The sequence below is a fragment of the Podarcis pityusensis genome, assembly GCF_964106645.2.
Source record: "Podarcis pityusensis genome assembly, chromosome: 8".
In the NCBI taxonomy this organism is placed as follows: domain Eukaryota; kingdom Metazoa; phylum Chordata; class Lepidosauria; order Squamata; family Lacertidae; genus Podarcis; species Podarcis pityusensis.
The window spans coordinates 68,115,251-68,141,976 of NC_138033.1; the positions used below are offsets into that span (position 1 = coordinate 68,115,251).

Sequence of the window (26,726 nt, forward strand, 5' to 3'; positions counted from 1 at the left end):
GCCTATGCCTGATCAAAGCTTTGAGTTTTTGTTTTGCAGAGAATATGTCTTAGTCCCCCAGGAAGAATCTCACTTTCCAGTCACAGAGAAAGCAGGAATCCTTGCTAAGATCTGTCTGGATCACAAGCGCTATGTTGCAGCAATTTGGGCTGATTGGGGTAGGGGGGTAGGCAGTGGTATATAATGATGGACCCGGGTGGCTTGAAAGCAACACAAGCACCTTGGTGGAAATTTCAGGCCCCCAAGGAAGGAGGGACAGGAAATAACGTAAATTTTTTTAATGGCAATATTGAGCTCTGGACTTCGATACAAAATCTGGAAGCTATTAAAAGGGAAGAGGAACATCTGTCACCTATTAGCTTAGAGGAAAGAATGCACAAAAGTGATGCTGTTGTTGCTTTAGGTCCTTAAATCACTGTGTGTGTGTGTGTGTGTGTGTGTGTGTGTGTGTGTGTCCCAATTCCTGCCCCCAATGGACTTTTTTGATTGTGTGTTTGCAGCTCAGGGCTTGCATCTGTGCAAGACCTGCCCCAGCGTAAACGAGCGCCTTGCCTTTGCACATCCACCAGGCTGCTTCTGTAGTTTAGATCCTTTTATTTATTCATTGCTTATTTAAAATGTTTTGAGCTACATCCAACCAAGGCCTACTCAAGGGGGGATCCGCTGGATGGGATTCGGCATAAGGCAATAGTTCTGTCTGCATAAACCTTTCTGCTTATGGATGGCAGGGCTACTTATTCTATGATAAAAAAGAACAAAACAAAAAATTTACAAACCACATAGTAAGAAAGGCTCTACTGGATGTCTGGGAAAGAACAAAAGGAAAAATTATTGAGAAAACTCCCCAATGGGTTTCGCCAGTGGAAGCAACTACAACATTAAAGAGTAATGTAAAAGAGACTTGGCCAACATATAAGGAAATATTAGAGGAAGCAGATGGAAATATTAAATTAAAAAACTTACGAACAATTACAAACATTTAGAATAAATTGGTTACAATATTATCAATTAAAAGCAACTTATGAAAAAGACATAAAAAGGGGGGATTTGAAAATAAAACCTCAAAATTAGAAAAGGAAATACTACAGAGCGATCAAATAATACTTGCAAAAATGTATAGACTATTAATGAAAACCACCCTAAAACAAGAGACGAAAGGGGAAAACATGTTAAAATGGGAGCACGATTTGGGATATGAGATAGATCTGGAAAGATGGAAAACTTTTTATAAATTTTACTGCTTGTGATTTATTAAGGGAGAATTTCAGAAAAATGCACCACAGATGGTACCTAACCCCTGACAGATTGTCAAAAATAAATAAAAGGAACAACGACAAATGTTGGAAATGTAACAGAACAAAAGGTACATTATATCACATGTGGTGGACTTGCCCAAAGATTAAAATCTTTTGGGACATGATCCATGACGAAATAAAAAAATTGATAAGGACATCTGTAGTGGTTCTAGGGGTTGCTCGTGCGTAAGCCGGTACAAACACCTGGCTGGGTTGCCTGAGTGAACCTTTTCTGTCCAGACAGCCACTCACCCGTGGCTGTCTCAATCGCTGGCAGAATCCGTCAGTGGGCGTTTCTTAAACTTCTTCCAGCAAAGAAGCTCTTTGACGCCTAGTCTCCTCCTACTCTCTCTGCGCAAAAGCCTTCTGCGCAAGGAGGGCGTAGGCAGCGGAGGGCCCCTACTCTCCCCGCTGGTCCCTGGCAAGGAGTCATGGGACCGCCTCGCCGCTTCCCCCATCTGCCCCCCTTCACCACTGGTGCTATGCTGATTATCTTCTCCAGAAGATGGGCTGCCTCTCCCAATCCTGGGACGCTCTCCGGAATCCCTTTGGATTTTGCTCTCTCCCTCCGGCACTGATGGCAGTTCCCTGACAACATCACATAAAAAAAAGGCAGAGGCTTATTTATTAGGAATCTTAGACAAAGATACCCCCAAAGAGAAAATTAACTTATTTCTATATGCGACAACAGCGGCAAGAATTTTGATTGCTAGCTATTGGAAAGAGGAAAGCATCCCAACAAAAAGAGAATGGTTGGGGAAACTTTGCGAGTACCTGGAATTAGCAAAATTGACAGATATAATAAGGAGAAAATCCAAAACTATGGTTATGAAGCAATGGGAGTGTTTAAATGATTATTTACAAAACCAGGGCTCAACTACAAAAATCTGGTTGTGCTTAGAATAACCTTGTGCGTAATATAAAAAAAATACAAAGTGAGACATTAAGGAAACCCAAAGGGAAAATATGAAGAACAGAGGCTCTGAAGAACGGATTATTAAAAACGCGTGAGGTAAACGGTGGAAGTCGTTTTTTTTCTTTTCTTTTTTTTCTTTTTCTTCTTTTTTTCTTTCAAAAGAAACAATTTGTTTAAGGTAGATAAGGACAAGACGAAATTATACAATTGAATGTAAATATAGATGAGAAATGGCTATGTATTGTGAGTACTTATCTACTTTTAAAAAATTTTCATATATGACCTGTTTTTTTTAACTTTTTTATTCTCTTTTTGTTCCCTTTTTCTTTATTCTGATATCTTACATTTCATTTCACTGTGTTATCATGAATAGCATTTCATAGAGGTATAAATAACTGTAAATATGAAAAGAGACAAAATATTCTCTAATTCCTTTTCCTTGGATAGATGTATTTGTTTTTCTCTTTTGTATTTTCTTTTGTTGTGATTATGTATGTATTTTAACTTGTATTGAATAAAATTATCTATATATATAAAAAAACACCTTTCTGCTTGCCTGGCAGAACAGTGTCCACTCTCGTCTCCCTCCCCCATGCACTGTTCTGCAGTGGATGACCCTCCAAGGCAGATTTGGGAAGGAGAGAAGGCCTGTCGTGCTAGCACAACAACTTAATTGAATCTGGCCTGGTTAATATCAATTAACCATTAATTGATATTAATGGGTCTAAGTTAGTCTGTGATTCCTGTGTTGCCAGGGGATTGGGTCTGTCTATAATTCTGTGATTAATTTCACTGGGTCTGCTCTGAGGAGGAATAGTACTGGATACAACCCAATTTATTTATTTATGCTGACATGTGCTATTTGTTTTAGGTTACTTTTTATGATTGTGACATGTGCACTATTGACATGTGTCTTAATCCAGATTTTAGCTTCCTTGGAAGCTTTTGAGCAGCGTTTGGATGGGCACTCGCAATGTATTCCTGCATTGCAGAGGGTTGGGGTCCCTTCCAGCTCTACAGTTCTATGAGTCCCATAATTGTTTGCATGTTGGTGTTGAGTTTTTATTACAATAAAGTGGTAGATGAATCCAGGGAAATAAGTAAATAAACTAAAGAATAGTTGCTAATAGCAGGAGCAATCAGGTCTCTCTTCGTCCAAATGCCCGCTGAAGAAGAGGCACCGTATTTTTCGCTCTATAAGACGCACCAGACCACAAGACACACCTAGTTTTTGGAGGATGAAAACAAGAAAAAAAATGTTCTGAATCTCAGAAGCCAGAACAGCAAGAGGGATCGCTGTGCAGTGAAAGCAGCAATCCCTCTTGCTGTTCTGGCTTCTGGGATAGCTGCGCAGCCTGCATTCGCTCCATAAGACGCACACACATTTCACCTTACTTTTTAGGAGAGAAAAAGTGAGTCTTATAGAGCAAAAAATACAGTATCTTAAATAGCCACCTAAAATTATTAAGATATGGGCCGGGTGTGCCTCTGCAAAGAAGCAGTTCCGTGTACAAGGAGCCACCACTAAAAAGGCCCTTTTGCTGGAAGGGGGCATTTTGCTTCTTTTTTTGGGCTGCCACTGTTCTCAAACAACCACATTCGTGTTTAGTCAGATTGACCATGGTGACCCCATGTCCTTTTGCTTCTGGGTGTCCACAACATAACCGGCAAATGCCACATGGCCACTCTAACCGATCGGATTAAACATCGTTGAGGACAGCGAAGGCAAAGAGGAGAACTGGATGGAAAACAAATCTGGGCAGATAATCTTGGCATCGAGAGTTTCAGAAAAAAATCCTATCCCTCGGGACACCTGCGTTGTCTTAATCGCTTCATGTCCTTTGCTTTTCAGAATGCCCAGAAGGCAAGTTTGGCATGAACTGTTTGCAAACCTGTTCCTGCGGTGGTTCGCAGTGTAGCCGCTTCACTGGGCAGTGCCATTGTGTGGCTGGGAAGACTGGTGTGGATTGCAGCCAAGGTGAGTAAGAGAAGTCCCATGTCTCCACCTCTGAACCTTTGAACGCTCCCTGCATCGCAGGAAGGAAGAGCTGGAACTTTTCCCAGCTTGAAGGTGTAGGGAAAGGTTGTGCCCGTTGATTTCACGCAGTGCCCTATGGCATTTGAATTTAACTAATTCAGCTTAGTTATGGGCAGAGTAGACCCACAGAGGTTAATGCAACTGAGGGTTATGGAGCCAGAGTGGCGTAATGTTTAGTGTGTCAAACTAGGACCTGGGAGAGACCAGGGCCATGAAGCTCACCTTGCCTCTCAGCCTAGCCTACCTCACAGGGTGGTTGTGGGGATTAAATGAGGAGGAGGAGAACCACGTATGCTGCAGCGAGCTCCTTGGAGAAAAAGGTGGGATGTAAACACAATAAATGAATAAGTTATTCACGCCCATTAATTTCGGTGGGTCTACTCTGAGTAGGACTAAGCTGGACACAACCCTTTGGTTTTCCCCTGCCCTTGTTATGCTGTTGGGGGATGGACACATTCAGCATTATAGGTAGTACTGAGGGCTAGTCCTATTCAGAGTAGACTCATTGAAGTGAATGGGCACAATTAACTCATTCAGTCATTGTATTTGCATCCCACCTTTTCCTCCAAGGAGCTCACAAAAGCCCTTGCACACCCTCACATGCACCATCACTCAACCGTGTCCTTGCAACAACCACATCACTCCAGCCACTTGATTCTTCCTTCGGTGAAACCCTGACAATGTGTGATTGTGTGGCTCGCTTCCTCCTTCCTCCTGCTTGGTTGGGTGACATTGGTGAGGAAAGACCCACCCAAATGGCTCTGGTGTTCCCACGTGTGCCACAGGTGCTCAGGACTGCCTGTGGGGAAGCCGCTGTGGGTGCAGGTGAGCCTAGAGCTGCCTAGAGGAACCTTCTGGAGGTGGTTCCAAGGAAAACCTAGAGCCGATTGCCAGTCTGGGTCTTCAACATTCATTGTGTCTCTTTTCCTCTTGATTTAGATTGCCCTGAAGGCCACTGGGGTAGAGGATGCCAGGAGCTCTGCCTAGAGTGCAAGAACGGTGCCCGCTGTGATCCTGCCACTGGTGTTTGCTTGTGCCTTCCTGGATATACAGGCAGCCATTGTCAAGACGGTAAGCAGCTCTTGTCTTCATTAGCAGGGTTAGAAGTGACGGCAAGGACACCCAAGGACTGCAGCTCAGGGGTGGAGCACCTGCTCTGCATGCAGAAGGTCCCAAGGTCAATCCCCGGCATCTCCAGGTAGGGCCGGGAGAGACTATTGGCCTGGAACCCCAGAGAGATGCTGCTAATAAGTATAGACATAGAATCATAGAACTGTAGAGCTGGAAGGGACCCCCGAGGGTCATCCAGTCCAACCCCCTGCAATGCCGTAATCTCAATTAAAACATCCATGACAGATGGCCATCCAACCTTTGTTTAAATACATGCAGTGAAGATAGAAGTGGAAGTTCATAGCAGCTCAGGACCGCAGTACCTCAAGGACTGCCTCTTCCCATATGAACCTACCCAGTCCCTGAGATCATCTTCTGAGGCCCTCCTTCGTGTGCTTCTTCGAGAGGTCCAGAGGGTGGCAACATGAGAACGGGCCTTCTCTGCAGTGGCTCCCCATTTGTGGAATGCTCTCCCCACGGAAGTTTGCCTGGCGCCTTCATTATACAGTGGTACCTCGGGTTAAGTACTTAATTCGTTCCGGAGGTCCGTACTTAACCTGAAACTGTTCTTAACCTGAAGCACCACTTTAGCTAATGGGGCCTCCTGCTGCTGCCGCGCCGCCAAGCGATTTCTGTTCTCATCCTGAAGCAAAGTTCTTAACCTGAAGCACTATTTCTGGGTTAGTGGAGTCTGTAACCTGAAGCGTATGTAGCCTGAAGCGTATGTAACCTGAGGTATCACTGTAGTAGTAGTAGTAGTAGTAGTAATAATAATAATAATAATAATAATATAGTTTAATTTGACGTGTGGTCAGCGGAAGCAACATCCAGTGTGGATTCTTCCAAGTAAGCGCCAGTGAAATGAATGAGTTTGTTGCGCGAGAGCACAGTGCCTGCTGGGCTCCCTCGACTCTGCCAGTCTCAATGGCACCCCCCCCCCCAATTCTTATGGGCCCTACTGCTTTTGCATCGCTCCTCCTCCTCCCATCCATCCCCAGAGGTGATATGATGTACCGATCTGGAGCATCAGTTACCTTCAATTGTGTGTTTGTGGAAATGGTTGTATGGAGGATTTCGTAAAATGCTTTATTGCACTGCCCAACCATAATGCCCGTCCTAGAAAGAAAACGCAATCTTGTCTGTGCTAAAAAAAAAATGGAAAGATTGAGGAATCCCAACAAAAGAACAATGACTGCTTAAGCTGATAGAATTTGCAGAATTAGCCAATTTGACAGCCAAAATTAAGGAATCGGGATGACAAACCGATAAGGTCCGAGCGGGAAAGCTTTGGGGAGGATTTAAAATGATATGATACAAAAATCAATTTTCAAGTCGGGGTAACTTTATGAGCAACGGTGAATTATAACAAAGAGGTGAAAGAAGGGGGGGGAATGGGTGGATAAAGTATCTGATACGTAGCAAAACAAGGTATATCTAGAATGTCTTGGAATGCTGGGTTGGGGAGTCTGTAAATACCGTGTGATGGAAAAACAGAATGTATAAATTAGACATTGGAAAATGCATTAAAAATAAATAAATCTGTGCAAATAGGCATTTGACTGTGTTTGCAATGGACTCTGGCTACAAGCAATAACTGTTTATTGGATTCCCCCCCCCCTCCTTTTGTAGTATGTCCACCTGGATGGTTTGGGCAAGATTGCCAAATGCGCTGCAACTGTGGGAACGAAGGATACTGCCACCCTGAGACGGGGAGGTGTAGCTGCCTACCTGGATGGACGGGCCACAATTGCCGAAGAGGTATAGGTCTACTCTGAGTAGGACTTAAATGCAACCCGGTGTCGGAGTCACGATAATAATGAGGCTTCCCCTTCCTCCTCTTCAGCCTGCAATGCTGGCCGCTGGGGTCCCGATTGCACCAACACTTGCAACTGCAGCAACAGTGATGGGAGCTGCAATGCTATGACGGGACAGTGTCTCTGTGAAGCCGGCTACACTGGGACTCGTTGCGATCAGAGTGAGTGCCGCCTTCCGGTGTTTTCGAGCCTCCTGCTCACTCTTTGTGCATGTGTGAAGGTGTTGTTAATGTCCAGCCAGCAGAGTGATTATGTGTGAGTGTGATAAACACACACACACACACACAGAGAGAGAGAGAGAGAGAGAGAGAAAGAGAAAGAGAAAGAGAAAGAGAAAGAGAAAGAGAGAGACCAACTTACTTGGAGGTGATTGACTCTTGTGAGGTAATTCTGGGATGAGGGCACCACAATGGAGAATGTCCAGTTTCTTGAAGAAATGTGCTGAGCTCCTGAAACCCATGTTAAGTAGGTTGGAGTTCTTGTTATTAAATATACCAAGAGAAAAGCGCACACCAAGAACTCAGGCCAATAAAAGTTTCAATAGTGAGAGTGGTCCCTACTCGCAAATCAATAGTCAATAGTAACAAAAACTAATCCATTCAAAAGTATGTATTCTGACAAGAATTACAAACTTAAATAGAGATTACAAACTCAAACAGAGATTACAAACTCAAACTCATACGGATACGTATATCCAATTATGAATCACAAACCAGTAAGTTCACGTTAGTCCATAGTCAGATTCATCGTGAAGGTCTTTGTTTCAATCATTAAGCAGAAGTCAGAAGTCAATTATGGATCAGAAACCAGGACAGTGCTCTGTTTTGATGTATTCACCTTCATCAGCTAATTTTTAAGGGGTCGTGTAAGTTTGAAGAATTCATACAAATATATCCTGTTATTTTCTACGTTTCTCAGAGATAACAACTACGTGTGGGTAGATCTACGTGTGTATCTTGAGCTTTTCTGTGCTCCTGAAACCCACCTGTATCAGAGAATCCCAGCCAGATGACTTGAACACTAGGCGGTTCTAAATTGGATTTTAAAAAATTTAAATCATTTATTGCCATTACTAACAATTTCTATTTCCAAACTGAATGGAAAATTCAAAATGTGAGTTTTCCCACTCATTCAAAGGAATGTTTCATTAAAAAACACAATTATTTTCTCATTTATTTTATTTGTTTCTTATATTTTTGGTATTGGGACGAAGTATTAATATAACCTGGAGCAGTCTGTACTAGTCACAGGAAGATCACAGATAGGAGAAGGAGAGAAATTAGGTTGTATTTCTGATTATTATTTTTTAAGGCCTATAAGATAGAGACCCTTTGCTCTATTATAGATTTGGCCAGTCTGTCTGTTTGAAGGAGTAGTAGAAAGTCTGAGAAGTTCATGCCAATTGGGGCAGAAAACATGGAAGTAATAAGCAGGAGAAGAGCTGGTAGTTCTGTAATGGAAAGCAATGGGTAGTTTATAGGATGTGTGCCTCCTTTAACTGCATCTAAAGCAGCGAACATTACCTGTCTGAAACCAGGCAGATCTGATGCTTTGAAGTAGTAAGAAGCCTGAACATTTCATGCCACATGAATGAGGAAAACACCAACATTACAGGCAGCGGAAAGACCACCTGAGTCTTCTACTGAAAGCAATATAAAACCAAAAGAAGTTGGGGAATACGTAAAACAAATAAGCTAGTACTGAGCACAGCTGTCAACTTTTCCCTTTTCTTGTGAGGAATCCTATTCGGAATAAGGGAATTTCCCTTAAAAAGAAGGGAAATGTTGACATTTCTGAGTGAAAAACAAAACTTTTAAGAATGAACATGACTGGAGCAGCTTGTTGTGAGGAGAACATGGATTTCAGGCAAGGCAAGGGCTGGTTTAAGGAGACATTCAGACTGAGCCTTATATAGCAGCCACACCCAACTAACCCCACCCTGATGGAAGGTGCCATTTTTTACTTAAAGGGATTCCATCAGTCTCCCTGGGGCCAGTGCAATGGAGTCATCCAAGGGCAGCAGCACTGCCGCCAGAGACTTGGCCAGTGAAAGTGGTTCTGGGGCTGGGCCTGCACACCCTTCTGCTTTGGAGTCCTCATCTCCCAAAGCAGGGGAATCAAACATCCAAGATTGTGGCCCCACCAAACTCCTTTCCCCTCCTGAACATCTGGGTGGGAGGCAGCGCTTTCCTGAAAGAAGGTGGTCCTTTTAGCAGCATCTGGTTTTACACACCAGCTCTGCATCCTCTTAAGAACCCCTCTCTCTCCCTCTCCCCCCTCCCCATTGTTTTGATGTGTTCTGTTTTTCCCAAGAGTGCCCCGAAGGCTGGTTTGGTCCAAGCTGCCGCCACAGGTGCCAGTGTGACAATGGGGCTGGCTGCGACCATGTCAGCGGGGCCTGCACTTGCACCCCGGGCTGGAGAGGGACCTTCTGTGAACGCCGTAAGTAACCCAAACCCAGGACTTTTGTTACTCATACCGCTACTACTAATAATATCCTCCCAGCCCCTATTCACAGAGGGACCTTTTAATCTGCTCACCTTGCTAGACTGCCAATCACTCTTCAAATGAGGGTTGTGCCAGTAGTTCTCCCAGAAATGTTTTCCGCAGGAAGGTATTGTCCCTGGAGGCGATGTCCATATAAACTCCAGCTCACTCATTTCTCTGCCTCTCCATTTGCCAAACGACAGCAGACTCTTCATGGTCGCCTGGGCTAGGAGGGGATACATTCATGGAAAATGTTAGCTTTTTCCCTTTTCTTTTTTAAGAAAGGAACCTACCTGTTTGTTAAGCCTGGCATCAGAAGTCCTTCTCTAAATATCCCTGCCACTCTGTAGGCTTTCTTTATTACTGCTACTGTTGTTGTTGTTGTTTATAAGTCACCACATGACTGAGTTGCCCAGAGAGACCTATTTTAGACATTTTCAAAAAAGAAGATTGCCCAGGATTTTAACTGCTTTTTATAACAACAACAACAACAACAACAATTTATTTATACCCCGCCCATCTGGCTGGGTTTCCCCAGCCACTCTGGGCGGCTTCCAGCAGAACACTAAAATACAATAACCTATTAAACATTAAAAGCTTCCCTAAACAGGGCTAAGGGACGCGGGTGGTGCTGTGGGTTAAACCACAGAGCCTAGGACTTGCCGATCAGAAGGTCGGCGGTTCGACTCCCCGTGACGGGGTCAGCTCCCATTGTTCGGTCCCTGCTCCTGCCAACCTAGCAGTTCGAAAGCACATCAAAGTACAAGTAGATAAATAGGTACCGCTCCAGAGGGAAGGTAAACGGCGTTTCTGTGTGCTGCTCTGGTTCACCAGAAGCGGCTTAGTCATGCTGGACACATGACCCAGAAGCTGTACGCCGGCTTCCTCGGCCAATAAAGCAAGATGAGCGCCGCAACCCCAGAGTCGGCCATGACTGGACCTAAAGGTCAGGGGTCCCTTTACCTTTAAACAGGGCTGCCTTCAGATGTCTTCTAAAAGTTTGGTAGTTATTTTTCTCTTTGACATCTGGTGGGAAGGCATTCCACAGGGGGGTGCCACTACCGAGAAGGCCCTCTGCCTAGTTCCCTGTAACTTGGCTTCTCATAGCGAGGGAACCACCAGAAGGCCCTCGGTGCTGGACCTCAGTGTCCGGACAGAACGATGGGGGGTGGAGACGCTCCTTCAGGTATACTGGACCAAGGCCGTTAAGGGCTTTTTTGTCTCTTTACTGTTGCTGCAATAGCTGCTTTTGTCTCTGAGCTTTTTCATCTGTTTTATATTTGTTTCATGGTTCTCTTTTGTAGGCTGTCTTGAAAATCTAGATTAACTGAATTTAAAAAGAAAGAAAAAGAAAGGTGGCTTTGCTCTACCACCATCTCATACGAATTGGTGCCCAGGCTTATCGCGTGGGTCTTTCTTTCCCCAGCTTGCCCTGATGGCTTTTACGGGACGGAGTGCCACAAGGCCTGCCGGTGCCTGAACGGAGCCCGCTGTGATCACGTGACCGGACGCTGCACCTGCCCCGCTGGTTGGATTGGTCCCACCTGCAATCAAAGTAGGTGCCCTGTGCTGGGTGCCAGTCTCTCAGCCTCGCCAGCTGACCATGGACATGCGTAAAAGTGGCGGCCCTCATTGTCTGTTTCCCTTCCGCTACAGCTTGCCAGGCTAACCGCTATGGGGAGAACTGCAGCCAGGAATGCAGCTGCTCTAATGGGGCCACCTGTGACCACATGAATGGTCGGTGCCTCTGCGCACCTGGATGGATGGGAGAGACCTGCCAGCAAGGTATTGCTTGCTAATAATAAGTAAGGAGGCTTTCTATAGCTACTTTCCATGATACTTGTGGTCGGCTTCCTCTGTTGGAGGCAGTGTTCTCGAATCACAAGTCAGGTGAGTGCTGCAGTCTTCCGGTTTCTTTTCTTTTCTTCTCTAAATAAATTTTTATTAGATTTTCCACAATGATAACAAAACCCACAAAGCATAGTGGTACACAAAAACGGGGGGGGGGGGGACAATAAACAGATTAACAATAACAACAAACTTAATTCTTCAGAAATCCAATCTTTTAAGCATCTTAGCTGACTTCCTCAAGTCCCTCCCTTCTGAGTTTCCTTGTAGTTAAAAGTAACAGCTTTCCAATATCATTATTAAACTAAAACAATTTCCAATTATAGTCCATCTTATTCACTTTTCTTAACATTCTAAATCCCATTTATTTATTTAATTAGCTGTCTTCCGGTTTCTTGTTGCCTGCAGAGCTTGACTTCTCCTTTTCTTTACTTTTCTGCTCTTCTTAGCATGCAATATGTTTTTCTCTATTTCACTTCTCTCCTGCCAGTGGGTTGGTTCTAAGCAATGACCAGCAAAAATTCCATCTGTGGTGGAGATTTAGGGAACACACACAAGCGCATAGACACATTCCTAAACTACCTAACGAAGACTTTGCCCAGTTTAGGAATTCTTGGCACTACAGTTTGTAACAAAGTAGATTGGGAATGTGTGTGTGAGAGAGAGATCCTGAAGTTTACAAAAGATAATACTAAAAAAAGGGGGGGGGGTTCAAACTATAAGTACAGTGGTACCTCGGGTTAAGTACTTAATTCATTCCGGAGGTCCGTTCTTAACCTGAAACTGTTTGTAACCTGAAGCACCACTTTAGCTAATGGGGCCTCCCGCTGCTGCCATGAGATTTCTGTTCACATCCTGAAGCAAAGTTCTTAACCCGAGGTACTATTTCTGGGTTAGCGGAGTCTGTAACCTGAAGCATATGTAACCAGAAGCGTATGTAACCCAAGGTACCACTGTATTGATCCAAGGAAGGGAAAGGCACTTTTGGAAAGATTAAACCCAACTGAAGTATTTTGTGACATTAGCATCACTTGCAGACCATTTTGGCTGCGAGTCCTGGAAGGAAGACCTGCTCCCTGCCCTGCAGGCCTTTCCCACCTGGTCTGGGAGGGTGGGCCCCGGAGTGACTCCAGCTACAAAAGCTGAGGCTGCTGAACGGAGACTCTTCAGCTGGGCTGTTATCTGAAGGGTTTCGTTGTGTGTCCCCGTGTGTTACTGTTGCTTTTTTTTTTGGTATCATTATTTTTAGAGCTTGTCAATGCATAAACTGTTCAGTTTGATTGTGTTTTTCAAAATGTTGTCAAAAGCAATAAATAAATAAATAACACGTTTGTTATGCCGTAGTTATGTATTGCTTTCATGTTGTGAGAGCCGCCTAGAGCAAGGTCTGAACTGTGGAAAGGCAGCATACAAATAAAATTCTGCATGTGCTGTGGCGAAGAGGCAGGACCTGAAAATGATGTGGGCATTTCCCACCTCGCAATCCATTGGGGCGGGGGGGGGGGGGGAGAGACCTGCCATGCTCATAGAAAAAGGTTATTCGCACCTCTCCCCTGTTCAGAATGAAAGGGTGAGTGGCTGTGCGGGTCCAATCCTGGCATCCAATGAAACGTGCTTAAGGGTATGTGTGTGTGTTCAATGTTGGAGAGGCTGAACAAGTGCAAGCAGGAACTGAACATGGAAAGCAAGCAGCTTCTTGTGCCTTGCGGATTTCCAAAGGGGCCTTTACCTTTCGTGGGCTTCGTAGGAGCTACTGGTGTGCAAATTTGTTGCCTATTGGTGCCAAGCCTGTGGCTTAAACAGTTGAGATTCTGTGTCCCTTTTTGTTCCCACTGGAAATTTATTTCACCTGTGTTCTGATCTGGTTGCTGTTCCTTTTTTTCCTCCCCTTTTCTCAGTGTGTCCCGATGGCTCCTTTGGAGCAAGCTGCCATCAGCAGTGTCTTTGTCAAAATGGCGGGACGTGTGATCCAGTCACTGGGAGCTGTGTGTGTCCCGTAGGCTGGACAGGACTGGCCTGCGAACAGGGTAATCTGTTTCTTTTTTGCAATAATAATAATTAAAAAATTCTCTCTCGTTATTCATAAATACAGTCATACCTTTGAAGTCGAACGGAATCAGTTCCGGAAGTCCGTTTGACTTCCGAAACACCCAGAAACCAAAACTGCGGAAGCCCCGTTCAGCTTCCAAAAATAGTTTGCAAACCGGAACAGTCACTTCCGGGTTTGCGGTACTTGGGAGCCAAAACGTTCGAGAACCAAGCTGTTCGAAAACCAAGGTACGACTGTGAGTAACAAAACTACTTAAAACAATTTTACGTAAAACCACACAATAAAAAAGTACTATGGGAATGCTTACTATGTTGCTTAGATACAAGGAATGTGTTAAAATGTTAAAAGTAATAAAATAAAGGAGCAGGAATGGAATGTTGTGGCTGAAGGGGATTTCTTATTTACCACTCAGACTTTTTCATACGTAAAATAGCAGGAGGCATAAGTTGCATTTGTGGAATATTGATATATAACCAATGATTTTTTTTGTGGGCTGGCAAAGTTAAGAGTAACCCTGCTTGACATTTTGGGAATATGTTGTAGTTGAATAAAATTCTATGCGGGGATTGAAATATGTACAGCCAAGGGGAAATGAAGAAGTGATAAAGTGATAAAACGCTAAAATATTTCAAGTATTGAAACAGAATTATGAAATGTACGTTACACTGGGTAAGGGAGGGAAGAAAAACATAATGTAAGCGGGGTGGGAAGTCAACTTTTAGATTTGTATTAAATTAGAATTAATTTGATTTTGATCTGTAAATTTTTTTTTTAAAAGCAATACAAATCAACGGGCCAAAAAAGTAATAAAATAAAAATAGAATAAGTTAAAAGCTTATCAGAGGAGCAGTTTGAAGGAGTTGTTCACCAGTTATCCTCTTGCTCCTCCCATATGAAGAGATTAAAATTGGAACCAGCCTGAAGGAAAAGGAAAAATAACAATTGGGCATCTATAATTTGAAACAGAAGGTGCCTTCTGAACTTTAGCTGGCAGAGTATGCCACAAGGCCTCGCTCATGATACTAAAGGCTCAATTTCTTCTTGCTGTTGTCAAACGAGCCTCCCAAATTTGAGGAACGCTCCTTTTTTATTATTGTTTGGAAACCCAACTATCGATCTGATTGGCTAGACATTTTCAATCAACATATCCCCTCCACAGACACCTCTGGGATGATGATGGCATTAAAACCTCATGTTCTTCTTCAATAAGAGAGAAAAAGGGAGACCAGATCGTGTGAAAGATACCTTTTTTGGAGATGGCCTTGATTAGTTGCCGATGGTCTGTGCAATGCTCCAGAATCAGCCTTTCTCAACCTTGGCCTACCACTCCCATCATCCCTGACCACTGGTCTTGTGAACTAGGGATCACGTAGGCCAAAAACACCTGGGTCCCAAGGTTGAGAAAGGCTGCTCCAGATCTTATTAACCCAAGCCTCTATTGGTATATTACAGGTTTCCTTCCCTTGGTGGGCAAAGTCTAGCTGCTATGAACAGGAAGGAAATTAATTCTTTAGATTCTTTAAGGGTAGAGTTTAGGGGAAAGCTCCTGAAGGAGATCCCAGTGATTGGGGATATGGTAAAGGTAAAGGGACCCCTGACCATTGGGTCCAGTCATGGCCGACTCTGGGGTTGTGGCGCTCATCTCGCTTTATTGGCCGAGGGAGCCGGCGTACAGCTTCTGGGTCATGTGGCCAGCATGACTAAGCCGCTTCTGGTGAACCAGAGCAGTGCACGGAAACGCTGTCTACCTTCCCGCCGGAGCGGTACCTATTTATCTACTTGCACTTTGACGTGCTTTCAAACTGCTAGGTTGGCAGGAGCAGGGACCGAGCAACGGGAGCTCACCCCGTCTCAGGGATTAGAACTGCCAACCTTCTGATCGGCAAGTCCTAGGCTCTGTGGTTTAACCCACAGTGCCACATGGGTCCCTTGGGGATAAGGTACCCTGGACCTAAGTTGTTCAGAGCTTTGCAGATTAACGCAAGAACCTTGAATCTGGCTTGGTAGTAGATGGGCAACCAGAACAGATGCTTTAAGGATGGAGCCACCTGTTGTTAGCCACACACACCCCTATAACCTGACGCTCCCATCCATTGGCACCCCATCTGCAGAACTCTCTGGCGCAATAATTTAAGCCGGGGATGCAGTGGCGTAGCGTGGGTTGTCAGCACCCGGGGCAAGGCAAGTAATTTGCGCCCCCTAACCCGTGGATTTTAGGTAGGCGCAGAGAGCTGCAAGTGCGAGCGCCCCCCCAGATGTTGCGCCTGGTGCGGCCGGCCCCCCCTGCACCCCCCACGCTACGCCACTGCGGGGATGGGGAACCTTTTCCAGCATGGCAGCTGCATTCCCTCACGGGGTGGATTTATGGGTGAACAGAATCAGAAGCGATGTGATGCAAACTCTTCAGCCATCCCTAGTCTGACCAGAGAATGTAGCTACAGTAAGCCTCCTTGCATGTAGAAAATAGATCTCTAAGGGAGGTTGAGCTACATAACCTTGATATGCTGCTTTTCTACTGACATGGATATTTATCACGTGTTTTGCATTGGAGGGGGGAGGCATTCAACTCATGTTCCCACCCTGCACATCTGCGTTTTGATGGGTAGTCTGTGGAAGGCTCATCTGAAAAGGTCTCTTTCCCTTAGAGTGCACCCAAGGAAAATATGGGGTCAATTGCCAGGAGAGCTGCGATTGCCTGAACGAGGGCTTGTGTGACCGGCAGGCTGGGCGCTGCCTTTGCCGCAGTGGCTGGACAGGAGAGAAGTGCCAAATCCGTAAGTAAGACTATTTTGTGGGGGGGGGGGGTTATATTAAAACTTATGAACATCCTTACAATAGGCATTTCCTTCACGAGGCATGGTGCAAAGTAGTGACACAACAAACCTAGCAATATGTAATAAACCGAGTTTAAAACCCACATTGCACCCTTTGAAATGAGCAGTAAAGCAACCTTCGATAAATAAGTGGACGGAAACAACACTTTTATTGATTTGAGGCCCTATAACATCATTTGATTATTGCTTTTCATTAATTCAGCCTCTGCAGAATGATGGCAAAATAACCTTTTTTTAAAAAAAAACCCGGGGCTGGTGTGCTGTGGTGAATATGCCGATTAAATTGTTTCATGGAATTGCAGAACATCTGATGGTCATTTAGCCCAACCCAATCACAGCTGAAGTATCCATGGCAGCTGGCCATCCAACCTCTGCTTAACAACCTCCAAGGAAGTAGAGGCCAGCACCTTCTGAGGGAGCCCATTCCACTATTGAACAGATCTTAGCGTCGGAAAGTTCTTCCTAATGTTTGCTTGGAATCTTCTTTCTTCTAATTTGAATCGGTTGGTTCAGGTCCTCCCGATACTGGAGCAGCAGCAGAAAACAAGCTTGCTCTATCTTGGCTGTCCTATCCTCTCTGTCTCTTTGCCTGGCTAAAGGAAACATCCCCATCTTCCTCTTCTATTCCTCATAAGGTTTGGTTCCCAGACCCTTGTGTCGTCCTGCTTGCCCTCCTCTGCCCACATTCATGCATACAGGGCTGCCTCCATAACTATATTTGGCGAAGTGGTTTAACAGCAAATAAGCAATTTTTAAAGCAGGTATAAAACAATTCGTGACAGCAGTCATGAAATTAAAAGACCCCTGCTTCTTGGGAGAAAAGCAATGACAAACCTAGACAGCATCTTAAAAAGGAGAGACATCACCTTGCCAACAAAGGTCTGTATAGTTAAAACTATGGTTTTCCCAGCAGTGATGTATGGAAGTGAGAGTTAGACCATAAAGAAGGCTGATCGCCGAAGAATTGATGCTTTTGAATTCTGGTGCTGGAGGAGACCCTTGAGAGTCCCATGGACTGCAAGAAGATCAAATGTATCCATTCTTAAGGAAATCAGCCCTGAGTGCTCACTGGAAGGACAGATCGTGAAGTTGAGGCTCCAATACTTTGGCCACCTCATGAGAAGAGAAGACTCCCTGGAAAAGACCCTGATGTTGGGAAAGATGGAAGGCACAAGGAGAAGGAGAAGACAGAGGACGAGATGGTCGGACAGTGTTCTTGAAGCTACCAGCATGAGTTTTACCAAGCTGCGGGAGGCAGTGGAAGACAGGAATGCCTGGCGTGCTCTGGTCCATGGGGTCACGAAGAGTTGGACACGACTAAACAACTAAACAACAACAACAATAACAAGATAAAACAATTTACTACACTGATCAAAACAATCAAATTTCAAATGTAGACTGTGATTTTTAAAAATATATATATATATTCATGTAAAATGCTTGAAAGGCTTTTTCTGAACGCAGACTGGGGTTCCTCTTCACATCCATTTGGAATTTCCCGGTGCAAATTGCAACTGGCATTGCCCGAATCTGGTTTCAATTACGCACCCGCCTCCCCCGGCTTCTGCGAAAGCAACCGGGAACAAGGCTGTGGAAGGTGCCATTCCAAACGGCCAGCTCGGCGCCGTTCCCTAGCCAGCCTACCTTGCATTTTACCCTTTCTGTGTTTGCCTTGGACCGTGGCCATTTTCGCCTTCTGTCTGAGGCGAGAGCCAGCTCAGGAGGTTTGAGTGGAGTTGGCGTGCCCTCGGGGCAACCTCACGTGTGTTGTAAGGCGAGCTGCCCGCCTCGGGTTACCGGCTGCCCTGCTCGGGAACTGGCAAGCACCGGGAGCGCAGCCAAGCTCCTGAGCCAGTGCCCCAGTGTTGATTTTGCTGCATTTGAGTTCCGTGATGGAGACGTTAGGACGGCTTCCAAGCCACTCTGTGCCCAGGGCAAGGAAACTGTCCTTTCGCCTGGCAAATGTTTGCTGCTTGAAATGGTGAATACCAGAATATATTTTGATTCCCTCACCCCCTCTTGTCTTCCTTTCGTTCATATAATTTCCAAAGCATGACACCAAGGGGTGGGGCAATTCAGGTCTGAGGTCCAACTGTGGCCCTCTGGATCTCTCTGCCTGGCCCTTGAGACTCTCCCCAGGCCACATTCCTCACTGGCCCTGCTTTGCATGTTCTCTGAGTGTTTCTGCCTGGCTGGATTGGGTCCTTGAGCTCTTATACAGTGGTACCTCGGGTTAAGTACTTAATTCGTTCCGGAGGTCCGTTCTTAACCTGAAACTGTTCTTAACCTGAAGCACCACTTTAGCTAATGGGGCCTCCCGCTGCCACCGCGTGATTTCTGTTCCCATCCTGAAGCAAAGTTCTTAACCCGAGGTACTATTTCTGGGTTAGCGGAGTCTGCCTGAAGCATCTGTAACCAGAAGAGTCTGTAACCCGAGGTACCAGTGTAATGCCTCTTTGCTTGTCTGGATGGGGAGAAAGAGATGGGGCTGTGAATGTGTGTAGAAACCTGCCTGCTTTACAAAAGTAAAATTTACATCCGTTGCTCCACCCACTTTTGCCATTGGTCCCGCCCATGGCTGGCATGTGGTCCCTCATAGGTTGCCCAGAAAGGAACATGGCCTATAATTATTAATAACAACAACAACAACAACAACAACAACAACAACAACAACAATATGCCCCGCCCATCTGGCTGGGCTTCCCCAGCCACTCTGGGTGGCTTTCAACAAAATATTAAAATACAGTAATGCATCAAACATTAAAAGCTTACCTAAACAGGGCTGCCTTCAGATGTCTTCTAAAAGTCTGGTAGTTTTTGAAAAAAAAGTTTTGCAAACCCTCTGTTATGGGCCCATCATTCAGTTCAATTTTTCATTTCTTCTGGGGAGAGGGGGACATGCTTCCTTTTTGGGAGCTCAAGCGGGAAAGGGGGTTATAAAACCTTAGAATTGTTGAGTTGGAAGGGACCCCAAGGGCCATCTAGTCCAACCCCCTGACCTGGAAACTATCACTTACTTATGGCCAGCAAGCCCATGTGGCTGACATGAGATACTTCTCTTTCCCCTGTTTGGGAGCTTTGGAGCAGAATGTTCTCTGCAAAAGAATTCCGCTGGGAATCTTGGCAGCCAGAGGGGGGCGCTGACTTGGGCAGAAAGTGAAGAAGCTGCAGAAATCAGAAATCAAAACACTCCCCCCCCCCCTTCTTATCCGGGTGTGAAAAGCTCTCCCCAAACAGTGCCAAATAAGATTGGAAGTGTTATTTCTGGCTTGAGCCAGCAGCGCTCGGATGCCAGGAGAATCTCACCATGATCCAGGGTATTTAGCAAGAATGGCTCCAGTAGTTGGAATTTGCTGTTTTATCTGTCATCGGAAGTTTAACGCAGAACTTTAAAGAAGAGGGTTCTTTTTAAAACATACACACACACACACACACACACACACACACACACAGCTCTTGAGGGGCACGGGCAGGGAGAAATTGGAAACTGAATTTTGAAGTTAGGAGTTGCACAAACACAGCAGCAGCCGCCACGACGAAAAGTTGCAGCGTAGCAAGTGTGGCTCCTGTTTCGGCATCCTTGCCAGCCAACGTTGCTCTTCAAGGATGCTGTAAGCCAGGGGTAGCCAAAGTGGTGCCCTACGGATAGTGTTGGCTGGTGGCTCCTACCAGCCTCAACCAGCATGCCCAATGGTCAAGGAAGATGGAAGTGGGAGTCTAGCAGCACCTGGAGCTCACCACACTGGCTACCCCTATTGTGAGAGATGGGAACATGTAGCTCTCCCTTCACCTTGGACCATTGACTATGCTGGCTGGGGCTGATGGTAGTTGAGCATCCAATGTCTGGAGCGCCCCGGGTTCCCGCTCCTGATCTGACCTGTAAAGCCACATTGTGGTATGCACCCAGTCAGTACCTAAGTTTGAGAAGCTGATAACCTTTGGAACGGCTCTGATAAGCATTCATTCGCTGTCAATCACACCTGTGGACTCATCCGCTGCATTTCATACTTGCCAGATTCCATCTTAGCTCTGCCCTTCACCCTTGGAGTCCCTTCGAAACGCTACAATTCTATAATTCTACGTTACGAATTTGGTATAGAGGGATGGTTTAACAGCTTCTTGAAAGTGGGGGGCTGATTGCTGTGTCCGGTTAACCTGAGTCTGTTTGTTTTGATCAGATTCTAGATCAGAATGCATTCATGAATGAAGTATCGCAGCCGTTTCTTCTCTTTTTCAGCTTGCCCCGAGGGCACCTATGGGGAACAGTGCAAGCAGCGGTGCGACTGCGAGCATGGGGTCTCCTGCCACCACATTACAGGGGCCTGCGATTGCCCACCAGGGTGGAGAGGACATCACTGTGATAAAGGTGAGGGAGCTGCCAGCTATTCTGGTGGCCAGGTAGGCGAGCCCGTATGCAGGCGGCCAAGCAGGTAAACGAGGAGGTTGTGCTCCGTTGCTGCCTGGTGAGTGACCATTTGCTCAAACTTGAGAGATGGGCTGGAGTCGGTGATTTTATAGGGCCAGCCGGAACTCTCGTTTTCCCTTGTATCTGCAGCCCTTCACTGCCCCCACTGGCTGGAGGTTGTATTGCAGGGTAGGTGCAATAATACCTCCACCCTGTGGGGGCGCTGGTGTGCTGCAAAGAGTAGTAGAAGAAGAAGAGTTTGGATTTGATATCCCGCTTTATCACTACCCTAAGGAGTCTCAAAGCGGCTAACAATCTCCTTTCCCTTCCTCCCCCAAAACAAACACTCTGTGAGGTGAGTGGGGCTGAGAGACTTCAAAGAAGTGTGACTAGTCCAAGGTCACCCAGCAGCTGCATGTGGAGGAGCAGGGAAGCAAATCCGGTTCACCAGATTATGAGTCCACTGCTCTTAACCACTACACCACGCTGGCTCTCCAGTAGGCTACTCCACAAGAGTAGGCTAGTGGATGCCTCCTTTGGCAAACTGCTCTGGCGGCACAGTGCATAAGGCCTCTTGAGCCCCTGTTGTGGCAAGGAACCTCCAGCCCACAGACCTAATGTGGCCCTCCAGCCCTCCCCTTCTGGCCTACGATGCTGTTTGGGGCCAAGCCACTCCTGATTGTCTGACATCATATAGGACATTAAGTTTTGGCGCAAATGAGAATGTGGCTGGGCTAAAAGGGGGGAGGGCTTGCAGGCACCACTGATGGCCAGCACCTACAACAATCCTGCACATAATCTCAGCCACAGCATTTTGCAAGCTCTAGCATCCAGCACTGTGCCTGCACCAATTTCAAGCCATGCACCTGATAATCAGGAATTGACACATGGCTGGCCCCTCTGTTTCCCCACTTACCTGCCATCAATCTACTCCCCGTTTCTTCCTCCTTCTGTTCCAGTACAACTGACTAACCTGCTGCTGTAGTCTTTTTGAATCCTGGTTAGGATGCAAGGCTTGAATGGCACCATCATAAAATGTTACATGGGGGGGGGGTGTTAATATGTGGGAGAACAGCCAGGCTTAAGGGGGTATGGGCTTTCCATGGAAAGACGTTGGCTTGCTAACATCTTTTCATTTAGGAGACCACCCAGTTGGGAAAACAAGCATGTTCTGGAAAACAAGCTGATTCCACAGAAAACTGAAGCCCTTTCCCCCCAGAGGCTCCAACAATAACCCTTCTCTCTCAACCCTCTGCTGCTCTGCTCAGTTTCCTTCTAGGATGGCATGAAAAAGACTGGCTCAGTTTCCATCACCCCTGGCATGGAGCCTACTGCTTTGGGTCCCGCAAATGGGGAGAGCAGCTGTTGCACTCAAGGCCCTGCTTGGGGGCTTCCTACAGGGGGGCGTCTGGTTGGCCACCCGTGCGGGAAGGATACCAGACTAGATGGGCCTGTGGCTTGATCTGGCAGCCTGGCGCTTCTCCTGCTTCTGTGGAATACCAGGCGATGGCCACCAACTTTGATAGCTTTAAAAGAAGGCTGGAGAAGTTCGTGGAGGAAAGGCGGCTAGCCACAATGGCTCTGCTCCACCGTCACTGCCATGCTTCCGAACACCAGTTGCTGGCGTCACAAGTAGAGAGGCTGCTGTTGCTCTCAGGTCCTGCTTTTGAGCTTCCCAGAGGCATCTTGGTTGGCCGCTCTGAAAACAAGGTGCTGGTCCAGAGTGGTCTTTCATCTAATCCAGCCACTGGACTGTTATAGTTTTATTCTTTGTATTCTCTTTGGAGGGTTACATGATTTCAGGGAGGGGGATGCTATCCATGGCTGCTTGCCACGATGACGGTGTCCTGTTGCCAGTGTTCGTTGGAGGTGGTATAGCTCTGGGTACCACAAAGGAGGAGAGTCGCTGTTGCCCACAGGTCCAGCTTGTGGGCTTTCCCATAGTGAGCATCTGGTTGGCCACTGTAAGAACTGGACTCGATGGGCCCTTTGGCCTGATGCGACAGGGCTTTGTCTTAACGCTCTTATCTGTCCCCATCACAGCCTGCCTGCCTGGGTCATTTGGGAAAGACTGTGCTGCCAGCTGCGACTGCCCTCCAGGAACGCCTTGCAACCACATCACGGGCGAGTGCAGCTGCCCCCCAGGAGTTACGGGCCATGGATGCGAGCAATGTATGTTCCCCAAGTTCCCCAGTGGGGCTTGCAGCTTGGGCCAGAGTGTTGGTGTCCATTCAGCTTTGGATAATATATATCAGGCATGTCCAACTCCCAAGAGACTGTGATCTACTCCCAGTATAAAAAAACTTGCAGTGATCTACCCATTGTCATTGGAGGGAGGAGTGTGCGTGGGGTGGGTGGATTGCCCAGAGTTGTTGAGCATTTTTTGGGGTAGGATTGCCCAGAATTCTTCAGCTTTTATTTGTTAACTTTCAGTAAACCTCATTTAATCCTACAATCGATAAGGGTCCCACGATCTACCAGGATCAGCCGGGGCTCTACCAGTAGATCGTGATCTACTGGTTGGACATGCCTGATATATATAAATGGAGTAAATAAAACGGGTGCTCAGCCAAATCCCAGATCGCATCCTGGCAGGTGCCTCATGCTCTTGTAATCCAAACACAGCGGAGGGAGAGCCAAGTGGGAAATGGGATCAGCATCCTCTGTCCAAAGAGGATTAGATTAATAAAGCCTCAAGTGGAAGCCAAGGCTTGGCGCAGAGCGCTGTGGCTCACCGCCACAATTCGCGCACTTGTGTGTTTCGAGGCTCTCCTTCCATGCTTCGAAGGGTTCCTGCCAACTGACCGGGAAAAGAAACCCTGCCTGGCTGCTCCTGTGCCAGTTTAAGAAACTGCTAGCTGACTTTTCACAGGACAACAAGCATTCTCTCTTTCTAAGAGAAGATGCCAACTGATCAAACAGGGTGTGGAGGACCCTGACCTGGCCTGCTCCAAAGCCTTTGATATCAACATGTTCTGCAGAAAAGTGGAGTTGGTCACAGCACAGAGAAGAGGCCATCAAATGCCCCCAAAGGCTCAGGGGGAGGAGCAGGAGTTTGCAGACCTCACCCAGGTTGAGAGCAGACTAATCTGGGCCTAAGTCAGGGTGGAGAAACTATTTTCAGTCTGAGGGTCACATTTCTTCCTAGGGGACCTTCAGAAGAGTGGTGGTGGTGGGGACACATGTGTGGAGGGCAGAGCCAGAAGCAACAAAAGCAAATGTTCACAAATCCTTTCTGTGAAAGTTGTGATTCGGTGCCTTCACATGTCAAAAAAATAAGATACATTATCTGCTTAGCTTTCAATTCCGTTACAGAAGAACAGAAATCAGGAGTCAGCCGCCTCATGGAAAAGCTTGCTATGGAATCTCTGCACCACCAATTCGTTGGGCTCCGAAAGAGATTTGGACCCAACCTTCGCCATCCCAGCTCATTGTTACCCTTTCTTCCTCCATGCCCCCTGCCCTTCAGCCTGTCTCCCTGGGACCTTCGGAATGAACTGCGCTCGGATTTGCCAATGTCCCGGAGTGAACCATGACTGCCACCCAGTGACGGGAGACTGTATCTGCGCACCCGGTTACCACGGCAGCAATTGCCGACAAAGTGAGTTTGCTCTGAATTATTTGCAACGGGATTTGCTTGCATAGCAGGGAATGGGAGATAACGTTGTTTGGTCTGCGGTTTTAAGTGAGCTGATGGAATTCGCACCATCCGGGTGACTTCATATAGATTAGAATGCTACTGCCTTTCGGATTTTGGACATCTCCACATTCTGCGAGGTAGGATGTATTGCGTTTCTATCTCGCCTCTGCCCCAAGGAGCCCAAGGAGGTATATACATGGTTCTTTCTTTCCCCATTTAATCTTCATAACACCCCTATAAGGTAGGCTAGGCTGAGAGAGATTGACTAGCTCAAAGTCACCCAGCGAGCTTTATGGCTGAGCGAGGGATTTGAACTCGGGACTCCCAGGCCCTAGTCTGACACCTTAACCACTACACACTTGCTCTCCAGTACATGTTTACACACACACACACACACACACACACACACACACAAAGAATGTATACAGCAGCCTTTCTCAACCTGTGGGCCCCCAGATATTGTTGAACTACAACTCCCATCACCCTTAGCTAGCAAGGCCAGAGCTCAGGGATGATGGGAGTTGTAGTCCAACAACATCTGGGGACCCACAGGTTGAGAACCGCTGGTATAGATGATGCAGAAGGTAGCAGGAGGACAGTTCAACTCAAAACATTTAGGGTGATGAGTGCACAGCTGATCTCTGAGCAGCTGTCTCCACAAGAGCATAGGAACATAGAAAGCAGTGCCGGATTTAGGGTGGTGTGAGTGGTTCCCCCACACAGGGCACCAATCTGAGGGTGCACCAAATTGAGAGGATCCATTTTGGGGTGCCAAATTCTGGCCCTGCGCAGGGCACCATATTACGAAAGATGACCAAATTTCCACCCCTGCATCTAGCTCAGTATTATCTGTGGGGTTTCAAGCAAGGTTCCCACCCCCTTCCTGGAGGATGCAGGAATTGAACCTGGGGGAAATCGCTTTGCAACACAGCCGCAACCCCTCCTGGCTGGAATCTCAAGATGCTGTCAATAGAATCGCTGCACAATGGTAAAAGCAAGACAGTCCCTCTTCTGTAGCAGTAGAGATTTGGTTTGACATGAGCAAAATGTTCTGCTTTGGCAGTGCAAACCTAAAGGCTTATTTTGAATCTTTTTAACTTTTAATGGTTTGTTTGTTTACCCAGGATGCCCCTCTGGGCGTTACGGTCCGAATTGTGAGAGGCAGTGCAAGTGCAAGAATGGGGGGCAATGTGTGACCACCACGGGAACATGCCAATGCCCAGCTGGTTATATTGGTGCCGACTGCGGTACTGGTGAGTGGATTGGGACGGGTTGTATGTAATGAAGCAGCTTCTTATATATTGAGTGGCGAAAGGCTGGGCCGAAAGATCAAAGATTTGAAATTTCATCATGAAATTTACACAGGCTGATATATTTTTTTTAAGGTGATGTAACTCTGAACCAAAATATCATATATTTAATTTTTTGTCATAAAAATTACAGAAGCTGGTAAAGTTCTTGTTTTATAAAGGACCAGAATATAACACAAGTTTAGCACTCATTTATGTGTTCTTTGGTCCCCCCCCCCCAAAAAAAATCCATTTGACAATAATATGGAAATGAGTACTAAACTTGCACTCTGTTCCACCATATTTTTCGAAGTGGCTTTTGCATCGTGTGCAAGCTCAAATATAATACAGAAGTTAACAGTCAGGGAACCGTCAGGAAAATGCAACGAACCTGTCACGTGAATGCACTCTTTATTGGAGACAACCCAGTTTTTAAGTGCAGACTGAAAGCTGGTCACGTACTAAGGATTGTTGGAATGAACCCAACCTGTGTCATTTTTTCTTTTCTTTTCTATGAAGGCCTCAGGGGTCAGTTTCTCCATTCCAGAACCTTCTCTGTATCAGAAAACATCATTGGTGGAAAATAACTTCCCCTCCCTACCTTCCAATTTGTGAAATGGGGTTGCTGTTCCTTACTGTAGGGTTACAGCCTTGATTACGGAGATGTGCTTTTGGGAGCAAACACTAAGACGACTCTGCTGTAAATGAGACCTTTCTTTGTTGCTCTTTCTCCCCCTCACCTCCATAGTGTGCCCAGCCGGTCGCTACGGTGTGGACTGCACTCTAGTGTGTTCCTGTGGCAACACCGCCACCTGCCATCATGCGACAGGCCTCTGCCTTTGCCCACCGGGAAAAACTGGCCCCAACTGTGAGCACGGTAAGCATTTGCAGTGGAGCGTGGGGTGGACAGTTTTCATCCCAGGGCCACACTACCTTCTAGGCAACGTCCTGGAGGCTGCTTGCCTATGGTGTGTGGGGCCAGATGCAAAAGTGTGGGGGG

At 46.4% G+C, this 26,726-nt stretch overlaps 1 protein-coding gene across 5 annotated transcripts in view; it reads left to right on the plus strand.

The window, feature by feature from the left end:
* The window catches only part of MEGF6 (multiple EGF like domains 6), a 221,695-nt gene that overhangs the window by 181,776 nt on the left and 13,193 nt on the right, over window positions 1–26,726 (plus strand). For all 5 annotated transcript variants that reach the window (XM_081015974.1, XM_081015973.1, XM_081015976.1 and 2 more), the window contains 14 exons: window positions 4,064–4,189; window positions 5,189–5,320; window positions 6,989–7,117; window positions 7,203–7,334; window positions 9,487–9,615; window positions 11,087–11,215; window positions 11,317–11,445; window positions 13,407–13,535; window positions 16,204–16,332; window positions 20,630–20,758; window positions 22,841–22,969; window positions 24,267–24,398; window positions 25,562–25,690; window positions 26,475–26,603. In XM_081015974.1, the coding sequence (XP_080872100.1) occupies window positions 4,064–4,189; window positions 5,189–5,320; window positions 6,989–7,117; window positions 7,203–7,334; window positions 9,487–9,615; window positions 11,087–11,215; window positions 11,317–11,445; window positions 13,407–13,535; window positions 16,204–16,332; window positions 20,630–20,758; window positions 22,841–22,969; window positions 24,267–24,398; window positions 25,562–25,690; window positions 26,475–26,603 (1,812 nt within the window). The remainder of the gene's footprint in view (window positions 1–4,063; window positions 4,190–5,188; window positions 5,321–6,988; window positions 7,118–7,202; window positions 7,335–9,486; window positions 9,616–11,086; window positions 11,216–11,316; window positions 11,446–13,406; window positions 13,536–16,203; window positions 16,333–20,629; window positions 20,759–22,840; window positions 22,970–24,266; window positions 24,399–25,561; window positions 25,691–26,474; window positions 26,604–26,726) is intronic.